At 43.6% G+C, this 11,566-nt stretch overlaps 1 protein-coding gene across 1 annotated transcript; it reads left to right on the top strand.

Moving 5' to 3' along the window:
- The first annotated feature begins 265 nt into the window (after window positions 1–265).
- On the top strand, window positions 266–3,662 carry LOC122224317 (cationic amino acid transporter 3-like). Its single transcript, XM_042945983.1, has 2 exons — window positions 266–342; window positions 1,847–3,662. Exon 2 carries the CDS (start codon window positions 1,858–1,860, stop codon window positions 3,628–3,630), a length of 1,773 nt encoding a protein of 590 aa, XP_042801917.1. The 5' UTR covers window positions 266–342; window positions 1,847–1,857; the 3' UTR covers window positions 3,631–3,662.
- The last annotated feature ends 7,904 nt before the right edge of the window (window positions 3,663–11,566 follow it).

Genomic DNA, 11,566 nt, shown 5'->3' with positions numbered 1-11,566 from the left:
AGAAGGAGTTTAGATGGATTTGTAGACAGAAGGTCAGACCCATAAGTCAGGGGTTCCTTTCGATAATCTGTAGAAGAGACTTTTCCATTTTGATTTGATCTTTCCATCTTTAGAAACCTCTGAGATTTGCCAAAATTCTCTCAAAACCAAAGCCTGAGTAGGGAGGAGAGAGGGGGCTGCATGGCTTTGTTTTTTTCTGTTCTGCACTACTCATTCCTGGGGCATTGCTGTGAATTGTTCACCTGAAGCCTTGTTCTGCTTGAGGAGGGGCCATTTGAATAGCAGCAACAAAGAAAAGGAAAAGAGGAACCAGATATTTGGCATATTCAGACAACGGTTTGAGTGAGTTAAAAACCCCTTGTGAAAACTTAATAGGGAGTTTTAAGTGAGTGTTTTAATACAAGCTCCTAGAGCAGGCAGAGTCTCCAAGCTGCTGGAAGCTGACATCACAGATGAGGCAAAGTGGTTATAGAGCAGTGTGGACAATGAGGAGAATGTCTGCAGAAGTGAACTCACTTTCCTGGAACCCAGAGAGGGAGGAGACAGAGGAATTGTTTGGTTGTGAGCTACTGAGCTAGGTGACTTACTTCTTTTCTCCCTACCCATCATAGCCTCATAGACCATGGTTTACAAAACTTATAAAACTTTATTTAAAACTTTCTTTACTACAACTTATAAAAGTTGTAGTAAATTTTGCCTTGTTGCTTTGGGTGAGGCTTAATTAATGTCAGCATTCATAAAACCACCTTTCTGGCTCTTCTCCCTACTTAGTAATGGACCCTTGATTGGCTGCTGCACCTATATCTCCAGTGTTTCCTCACCAGGCAGCCTTGTCCTCTGATTCTTGCAGGTAGTTATGAAGGCCATGCCTCTTTCTCCCTCTTCCTCTCTTCTCACAGCGCCCCCTGTGGGCCTAGATGGGTAAAATGAAGGGTTGGACTGTACATTCTTTGCCATCAGTACAACTAAATGGATGATGCAGAATGAGGAGAAAAGGGGGCAAAGTGCCATCTGACCTTGGGTAGCTTATGTTGGGGCTAAGGGTTTTAAGACTGGGGACCAATATTTGTATTTTAAACTCAGGTGATATTTAAAAATGGGTCTTTAATTGAGGCCCTCTAGTTTGTGAATTAATGGGTCATAACTCATGCTCAAGCACCGTGCAAACATCCCACATGTAATTATGCACAATAAATTCATGTTCTGTTGTGTCTTACAGCTTTATTTGTTTGTTTGTTTAGAGAGCATGAGTGAATGAGGCACAGAGGGAGAGAGAGAGAGAGAATCTTAAGCCAACTCTATGTCCATCATGGAGCCTGATGCAGGGCTCAATCTCACAACTGTGAGATAATGACCTAAGCCAAAATCAGAAGTCAGATGCTTAACTCATGAAGCCACCCACGTGCCCCTCTTATAGCTTAATCAGTACATGAAGCTGCATGAGTTAGATGAACCCAAAGGGGCTGGCGTCATGTGGTGTATGAAATAACAGAATGTTGGGAAGTATTTGGCACTTCTTTTGTGGTGGGGGGAGGGAAACAGGGTTGATTTGTCTATGATGTCCTTTGGTGTCGCTCTCTGCAATATCTGTGCTGCAACAGGTGCTATGGGACTTTTGATCTTTGGTTGGTTGGTTGGAAATGGGTTCAGTAAATAGTTATTGTTTACTTAGGCATTGTGGAGGGACAGCACATACCAGAAGAAATACAGCGTAGCAGCTTTGAAGCCTGAGAAGCTAAACTCAGCAGCCCCAAACCATAAGCTTAACTCAGCCTAACTGAAGATGATACTAGACTCTGTACCCCCTGGACTTGCTACAGCTCTCTGATCCTACAATCCTCTTCAGTTCCAGCCAGAATGCTGCGTCGGGCACTTCGCAGATTTGGTCAAATGCTGGTACGCAGATGTACGCTGGAGGAAAAGAAAACTGAACCTACCCCTCTCAGATGGCTAAGCACTTTGGATTTAGTGGCCCTGGGTATAGACTACACTCTGGGTGCAGGTGTGTATTTCCTGGCTGGCGAAGTGGCCAGCAATCAAGCAGGACCAGCCACTGTGATCTGCTTTTTGGTGGCTGGCCTATCTTGTGCATTGGCTGGGCTGTGCTATGCAGAGTTTGCTGTCCGGGTTCCCCATTCTGGCTCTGCATATCTCTACAGCTATGTCACTATAGGTGAACTCTGGGCTTTCATCACTGGCTGGAACTTCATCCTCTCCTATGTTGCTGGCACAGCCAGTGTAGCTCGGGCATGGACAAGAGCTTTTGACTACCTGATTGGGAACCAGATCTCTCAGACCCTGCATGAGAGTATCTTACTGCATGTTCAACAGGTACTTGCAGAACATCCAGACTTCTTTGCTATGGGTCTGGTGTTGCTGCTCACCGGAGTGCTGGCTCTAAGGGCTAGGGAGTCAGTACTGTTTACCAAAATGATCACATTGGTGAGCCTTTTGATTCTTGTCTTTGTCATCATCTCTGGCTTCATTAAAGGGGACCTGCACAACTGGAAGCTCACAGAAGAGGACTACATAAAGGCTGGACTCAATGACACCTCAAGCTTGGGCCCTCTGGGCTATGGAGGATTTGTGCCTTTTGGCTTTGAGGGGATTCTCCGTGGAGCAGCTACCTGTTTCTATGCATTTATAGGTTTTGACAATATTGTTACCAGAGCTGAGGAAGCCCAGAATCCCCAGCGTTCTATCTTCATGGGCATTGTGATTTCACTCTTTATCTGCTTTTTGATGTATTTTTGTGTCACTTCAGCACTTACACTTATGGTGCCTTACTACCAGCTTCAACCTGGGAGCCCTTTGCCTGAGGCATTTCTATATATTGGCTGGGCCCCTGCCTGCTATGTTGTGGCTATTGGAGCTCTCTGTACTCTTTTCACTACAATCTTGAATGATATGTTCTCTGCACGTTGGGTGATCTCTGTGATGGCAAAGGATGGCCTCCTGTTCCATGTCCTTGCCAGGACCCACACCAGCAGACATATCCCCATTGTGGCCACTGTGGTCTTGGGCATTATGGCAGCAGTCATTGCATTCTTCTTTGAACTCATTCATCTTGTGGACTTCATGTCCATTGGGACCCTGTTTACTCACTCCCTGGTAGCTATTTGTATCCTCATCCTCAGGTATCAGCCTGAGGTGAAGAATGGGGGAAATGAAGCAGAGTTGCAGGAGGAGAATGGACCTGCAGCAGAGCAGCTGACTCTACAGGAACTACTTTTCACAGGCAGCTCCTCCCCCACTCCACTCTCTGGCCAGGTTGTCTATGTTTGCTCCTCACTGCTTGTTCTGCTGCTCACTCTTCTTTGCCTGGTGCTGGCCCAGTGGCCAGTTCTGCTTTCTGGAGACCCAGTGTGGATTTCAGTGGTTGTGGTGCTCCTGGTGCTCATCATTGGGATCACTGGGGTCATCTGGAGACAGCCACAGAGCTCCAGTCACCTTCCCTTTAAGGTCCCTGCTCTGCCTCTCCTCCCACTACTGAGCATCTTTGTGAATGTTTGCCTTATGATGCAGATGACAGCTGACACCTGGGCCCGATTTGGTGTCTCCATGCTGATAGGGTTTGCTATCTACTTCAGCTATGGGATCCAGCACAGCCGAGTCGCTAACCCCACTTAAGTTAGCACCAAAACTATAGACCTTGAACTCAGCAGTGCCAATACATATTGAGTTTTACATCACCACACCTAAATGCAGTCTTGTCCCTGCACGATTTTGGAGAGTACTCTTGAGTGCATGGAAAGCTAGGACTCCCATGGGATGTTGGTGAGGGAATACTAATAGAGTTCTGTACTTATTGTGGAGTGAAGAATGTGTCTTTGCTCTCTCTCTCTCTGTCTCTGTCTCTCTCTCTTTTTACTTGTCTACTTTACAGTTGTGTCTATAGCTGCTCACTGGCCTTACTGGCTTTAAAAAAATATATTATTAAAATAAACTAGAAAAGTGTTTTTGTTTTCTTTGAGTAAATATTCAGTAGTGATATTACTGGACTATATGGTAATTCTATTTTTAATTTTTTTAGGAACATGCACACTACTTTCCCTAGAAACTGCACCAATTTACATTCCCACCAACAGTGCATGATAGTTTTTTTTCTCCACATTGTCACCAACACTTATTATTTCTTATCTTTTTTCTTTTAGCCAGTCTGACAAAGTAAGTGATATCTCATTGCAGTTTTAATTTGTGTTTCCCTGGTGATTAGTGATGATGAGTATCTTTTCATGTGTCTGTTGGTCTTTGTCCATTTTATAAATGGATTTTTTGATGTTGAGTTGTATAAGTTCTTTATATATTTTGGATATTAACCCTACTGGATATATCATTTGCAAATATCCACTCCTACTCAGTAAGTAGCCATTTTGTTTTGTGTATGGTTTTCTTTGCTGTGCAAAAGCTTCTTCTTTACATGAATAAGAAAAGATATATATACCTTTATGTTTATCGTAACATTACATACAATAGCCAGGATATGAAAATAACCCAATTGTCCATTAATATATATATGGTAGAAAATACTCAGCCATTGAAAAAATGAAATGTTGCCATTTACAACAACATGGATGGACCTAGAAGGTGTAATGCTAAGTGAAACAAATCCAGCAGAGAAAGATAAATACTATATGATTTCACTCATATGTGGAATTTAAGTAATAAAAAATATCTTGGGGCGCTTGGGTGGCTCAGTCAGTTAAGTACCCCACTGCAGCTCAGTTCACATTCTCACAGTTCATGGGTTTGAGCCCTGCATTGGGCTCTGTACTGACAGAACCTGGAGCCTAATTCAGATTCTGTGTCTCCCTCTGTCTTTGTCCCTACCCCCGTTCATGCTCTGCCTCTCTCTCTCTCAAAAATTAAATAAACATTTAAAAAACGAGTACACTTATCTTTATGATTACTCAGAAATTTATGGAATTTCTGAATCCTTATATTGTACACCTGAGAATAATATAATGACACTATATGTTAATTATACATCAATTAATAACATAAAGGAAACTAGAAAAAAAAATAAAGATGAAATATGGCCCCTGCCTTTAAGGAGTTTATATTCTTTTTTTTTAAGTTTATTTATTTATTTTGAGATAGAGAGAGAGAACAAGTAGGGAAGGGAAGAAGCAGGGGGACAGAGGATCCGAAGCAGGGTCTATGCTGACAGCAGAGAGCCTGATACGGGACTCAAGCTCTTAAGCGGTGAGATCATGACCTGAGCTGAAGTCAGACACTTACCCTAAATCCATCCAGCCACTCCAAGAGCTTATATTCTAATACAAAGGATAAAGTATACCTGTAACACAAAGTATAAAGCTATCATAAGTAATACACAAATAAAGTGTCTTGGGAATTCAGAGTGGAGGGTGATCATTTGTGGCTGGCACAGTAATGAGAGTTGATTGGTGAAATCAGAGACATCTTTGTAAACGAATGATATTTGGGTTATCCCTCTCCAAAGATAGATAGGATTTTGCCACACATGGGTACTAGGGAGAGATTGTAGGCAGAGATAATGACACTAGGAGAATGAGGCAATGTTTGTTCAGACTCCACTGAGCAGGCTATGTAGCTTGACCCTTGGCAGTGGGCGGGAGGGGAGTGGGCATGCAACAGAACCCACACAGGTGGATTGGAGCCAGGGCTTTCCTCTAAGCACAAAGCACTTTGGCTTTAAACCCACTACCCATGGTGTAAAGCCCTGGGGTTTGTTCCTCTACTTGGCTATTTCTGTATTCTTGAACTTTGCAGTTTCTCTACAGTTGTCTGCTTTGGTCCACCTGCTCAGAAAGTGCACAGCTGAGAGCCAAGTATCCTGGGTTCTGGTCTTGTTTCTACCACTAGCTAGCAATGTGACCTTGAGCAAGCCACTCAGTACCTGCATTCTGCTCAATAAAAAACAAAAAAACAAAAAAACCCCAAAAACCAAAAAACAAAAAACCCTACATTTCTCCCTCCTATGTCTGGAACCAACTGATACCCAAGACATAGGTGAATAAACTGTCAGCTTTAGATATGAAACCTGATTGGCTTGCTAGTCCTGCATCACTAAATTAGGCAGACTCAGTCCTCATCATAAGCAGCACTGAGTACCTTCTTCCTCCCACCACAGGAGAAAACCTGCTTTTCTTCTGTGAGCAATGTAGAATACATGTGTCCAGTGGGCTGATTGGTTCTGGATTAAAAAAAAAAAAAATTAAACCCAAGAACTGGGAAGGGGCTGAGCTGGGCATGCTCAGTGCTGTCTCTTCAACCCACTAATCAAAGTCACAGTGAAAGATGGTGGGTCGAGAGAAGCCAGGAATAGCAGTCTGCACAATGGTGCTCAAACTTCAACTGGTGTCAGCTCACCTGGAGGGCTTGTGAAACACACATTGCTGGGATCCTCCTCTAGCATTTGGAATTCAGTAGGCCTGGGTGGGGTTTTCTCCAGGGACCTCACACTGAAGACCAAGACTCCAGCTTGTCCATGTGTAAAGATGAAGCCATTGAAATATGGTGCCCTTTGAACATTTACTTCATTTCATGAAAAAATTAGATTAAAATACCATCATTAATGCTTTCACAGTGGGGAAAGCATAGTGAACCATTTCACAATGTGTATGCTTATCCAATCACCACAATGTACCCTTTAAATATCTTATAATTTTATATGTCAATTATACTTCAGTAAAGTTGAAATAAAAAAAAAAGAAAATACCACAGTTATCTGTGTGTCTTTATTTTCCTTATTTTTTTTTTTCCTGATCATAGGTAAGGAGTGTACCTTGTTCACTTCCCCAAAGCATCACCCAGGACCAGGCACATAATGAGAAATGAATTGTTAAATTGAATTAACTCTCACATTTTTCTTTGGTATAGAATACTGTCCTTCCTTTCAGGCTAGCATTGTGCCTCTCCTTTAAAACAATCTTCTGGGAGACTTCATTGACAAACAGCCTTTCCCTCAATCCAGAACAATATATCTAGACCTGTACCTAGGTCTGTACCTAGATACATCTAGAACTGTACCCAGGCACTTCTAGTTTTGCTTTGTGTGGCTCAGCCTGAGTTCTAGTTACTGTCCTGTCCGATTCATCAGAGTGGAGTCTTGTTCAGGGCAAGGAGTAGTTTCTCCCCTTCCTGTAGACCCAACAGTAAGAACAGTGTTCTTCATTCAAAGAGCAACATGGAAAATACAAGGCTATCTCAGGAGAAAGGCTGATCGGGCCTTCCCTGGTCCTGCTCTGTATATTCCCATGGGATGTGGGGAGGGTCCAGAAGTAGCAAATTCATAGAAGGCCCAACCAAATTTACCTGACTCCAGGGACTCCCAGAAGAGGAGACCAACTTCAACATGGGCACAACAGGCATCTTTCTTGACAGAGGTTTATGGTTGGCATAGGAGGGCCAGTGTTTCTCTATTTGTGTATGGGTCCTGCCCTGGAAGGGAGGGATATGAAGCTACTTTCTTACTTGTGGAATTTCTCATATTCTCACAGGGAGTAGGTGCCTCCAGGGAAGGCTGTAGAGGCAGGATTATTATATATTTACCAACTTCTTTAGATGCTTTTTTAAGAGACTTGTGCAAAAACCTTGTGAGAGAATCTAAGATTCTTTGGGGAGAGAAAATTGACACCCCCAAATGGGGTGGAAAATGAACTTAAATTAGTAACTGGATAGAGATGGAGACATCATTACTTTGGAAGGGAAGGTATGAGTAGAAGCTGAGAAAGAGGTATTGGTTGAGAGACACTATCTGGAGGAGGATGCCTGTAGAGCAATTTGGAAAATAAAATATGGATAAGTGAGTTGGAAAAGAAATGGGACAATAATTCTAGGGTACATGGACCTTTAGGACTCATGAAAGAATGACACACTTTTTAGGGATGTATTTATTCACATTTGGAGGGAATTTATGAGCCCGATTTGTATTTTGTTTTGTGCCATGGAGTGAGATTCCCAAATCAGGATGGGATGAGTTATGATTGTCTTTGCCATCTAGAGGACAGACAGAAGGGTGTGAATAGATGGACTTCTCCTGGGAGACAGTTATAGCACCTGCTACAGTCATCTAGATCCTTGCTCTTCAATGTATGGTAATGGACCAGCCATGTGGGTGTCACCTGGGAGCTTGTTAGAAATGCAGAATCTTAGGCCCCAACCAGATCTACAGAATCAGAATCTGCATTTTTAACAAGATCCCAAGTGATTTGTATGCTCTTTTGGATGTGAGTAGTACTGGCCTTAGATGATGGATGATAGGTGTCTGACCTCAGATGAGTACTCTGGAAGTTCTGACAACTTTGGAATTGGGAACACAAGAGGAGGGGTCTAGGCTGGGGAAATTGAATTTGGGGAAGAGGGAGACATGTGGGCCCTGGCTGCCCTCCTATCCCCAGGCCTCTCAAACCAGTCACTGTGCCAGGTTTGGCACTCTGCCCACTTTGGGAAAATGCCTGCCATCTTATGCTGGAGTCTGCCTGGTCCTCAGGGGCTCCCCTAGGCCAAGTGTTGGGTAGGTCAGGACAGCTGCCAATTCTGTTTCCCCTACTTCATATGTTGGCCTGAAAGGGACGGGGGAGGTCATATCAGTCACTCCCCACCTCAGGGTTGTACTGTCCCTTAGTCAAAAGCATGATAACACAATGACACTAACTGAGGAGGCTATGGAGGTTGGGGAATTGAAATAGGAGTTCTTAACTATCTGTCCTGGAAATTAGGATAATTTAATTTTTCAAAATCTTAAAGAGAAACCCAGTGACTAAAAAAGGGTTTAAACTCCTGCAGGGACAAAACTAATTCTTTTTAAGAGATCTTTTGATGATTTTTAATGGGCTAATAACAAACTATATGAGACCTATAATTACAGAGACCCAGAGCAATAAGCAATGGAACAATGTTACCTGGTGGGCATTTCAGAATTTTCTTAAGTTTTTCAGGGTTTGTGTACCTCATTCCCAATCAGAACGAGTGATAAAGAGGCCAACATAGAAGGAAAACAGATTGAGACTGAACACAAGGAAGAACTTTCTGAGATTAGAGGGTGACAGGAGAGATGGGAGGGAGCAGGCTCTCTAGTCGTGTGCATGGCTGTGTCACTTGGGTTTCAAATGCCTCAGATGGGCTCTTGCCCAGAAACAGAGAAATGCACCAAATGAAGTTTCAAAATGTTTTTTTTTTATCCGAAGAATTCTCCAGTCAACTCCTGAAATGAAAGGTCGGGGTGAATGTGTGATGTATGTAAGGCAGTGAGGCATGGGGTTGATGAATGACAGAAGGAAAAATTATTAGAGCATTTAAATCTGCTGAAAATTTTAAAACAGGGCTTGGATTTAGGAAAATAAATTGCATGTTAGGGCTCAAATAAGAGTTTTAGGTTTCCATGTCCTTTATCTCTCCATGTGTTTATCTTGTCTCATTGATGAGATTTAAAAGCCCCTAAGGGAAAAGAAAAACTCTTTTATGTATTACCTCTTCATATCTCCATGCCCACAAAATGATGAAGATAATAGCTCCATGTGCTGAGTACTATGTCCTATACTTTTTTACAAACACTTTTTGTGATCACCTATTTAATACAAAAGTTGTATAAGGTGAGTATTGTTATGCTATATGTTCTGTTATAGCACAATCTTTTAATGAAGTATAAAACATCTTCACCAATAGACCAAAGTGTCTTCAGTTTCTCTGCAACAAGAAGCCAAAGCAAATAAACCTTCAGCAGGGTGGTGGGTACTCTGCAAGGACTGGAGGAGGATCCCACTGGGAGAAGGCGAAGACAGACAGCACTTCAGAAGCAGTCAGAGCCTGGGAGGAATATAGGAAATAAAGCCTGTGGCAGGGATAGCAAGGGTGTTTGTGGGTGTTTGTGGGTCCTTGGAGGGTCCCAGGAAGGTGACGGTAAGACCTCCAGAGCCACTTCCCACTCAGCTGAGTCCTGATTCTGGAAGGGAGCTGAGAAGGCCACCTGAGCAGCAGAGGAAGGGGTGTGATTCCTGCTCCCCTTAGCCCAGGCACCTGCTGGGTGTGCCCATCTGGGTGGGGGCGGGCTGGGCTGCTTCCCAACTGTGAGCGCAGAATCTAATGGGGTTTCATCTGAGGAATTGTTTATATTCCAGGGGACACACTCTCTCTTCCACATCTGCTTAGCATAGCAAGTGCTGTCCTATAACTCTCCTGCACTGTCTGTTCATAAACAATGTCTTGGAATTGGAGTAATACACAGAAATTAATGATGACTTTCCTTGGGATGGCTCCCTGGGGGATTATTAACCCTTCAGTCCATGTGATGTGCAGGCCCAGTGCAGACATTTAGGCCATGGTCAGCCCCATTAATAGTTACTAAGGAAACTGCAACCTGCAAATGGGTGCCAGATGAAATAGACCAGGAGGGGCAGGGGCCAGTGTTGGGGTGGTGAGTTGAACGGAGCTGGCCAAGTTGGAGATCATGTATCCTGAGGTGTGTACCACTGAGGGTCTGAGGCTGAAAGAGACTGGGTTTCTGTTTCAGGGGCAGAAGGACTGGAAGGGTGTTGGGGAGATGATCAGCACAGAGTTTGGGAGGATGGAATGGGGTCACTTTCTGTGGGTGGATACTTTGCTGATGAAAGCTTTACCTGTCTTTTAATATTCAAAGAATTATTAGGTAAATTTTATTAATTCCACCTTACATGTGATGAAACTGAGGCTCAGAGAGATTGTATCAAGGGCTCAAGGTAATACAGCATATTAAAAGGCAAAGCAGGATGTGAACTCAGGTCCTTGAATCCTGAGCTTTTGTTGTTTCCACTCTACCATGGCCAGAAGTTGTCTTTAATGTGTCTGCCTCAGCTTCAGGCCTGGGGATGGGGGCAGGAGGTGAGGTGGGGAATGGAAGGTAGAGGCCCAAAATTGTTTGTTGTGTGCACGAATGTATTATCTCTGCAGGTTCTGCTTCCATGGTTGGTCCCAGGTCCTACAGATTCTGCAGCAGGAAGAAGAATATAGCAAAGGAATTCCAGTGTGGACCAGGAAACTGGAAATGGGTTTCCTGTGGGTTTCCCTCCTTTTCCTGAACATTCTAGGCCTCTGGAATCTAAAGGACTGGGCTTTGGATCCTAAGAAGGAATACAGTGGCATGTATGCACATGTGTGTGGTTTGAGTGTTCGAGTATGTATATGTTTATGTGTGAAGCCTGTCTATAAATGTATGAGTTTGTGAGAAAAGTGTCTTTGTGTGCATACATGTGAGTATGTTTGTGACATATGAGGGTGTATATGTGTATAGTTGAGGTTATGTGTCTGTGTGTATGTATGAGTATGAGCATCTGTGTGTGTGCATGTGCAGGTGTGTGTGTGTGTGTGTGTGTGTGTGTGTGTGTGTGTGGTCCCAGGGGAGCCTGAACTCAGAGGTGAAGATACCTTTGACTTGTGCAAACTTCCAGCACATTTCAGGCTGTGTTATGGGGTAGGGTAGGGTGAGGTGGGAGGGTAGAACAGGAAGGCTCTTAGTGCTTGGGGTGTGGAGATTGGGTAGCCCGAACAGTGGGTGTCTCTGCCCTGCCAGGCACAGGGGTATGGCATCAGGGTCCCGGATCGGAGG

Source organism: Panthera leo, chromosome B4 (assembly GCF_018350215.1).
Source record: "Panthera leo isolate Ple1 chromosome B4, P.leo_Ple1_pat1.1, whole genome shotgun sequence".
Lineage (NCBI taxonomy): Eukaryota > Metazoa > Chordata > Mammalia > Carnivora > Felidae > Panthera > Panthera leo.
Note: the sequence above shows the minus strand (reverse complement) of the source record. Positions and strands in the feature narration are given on the sequence as shown.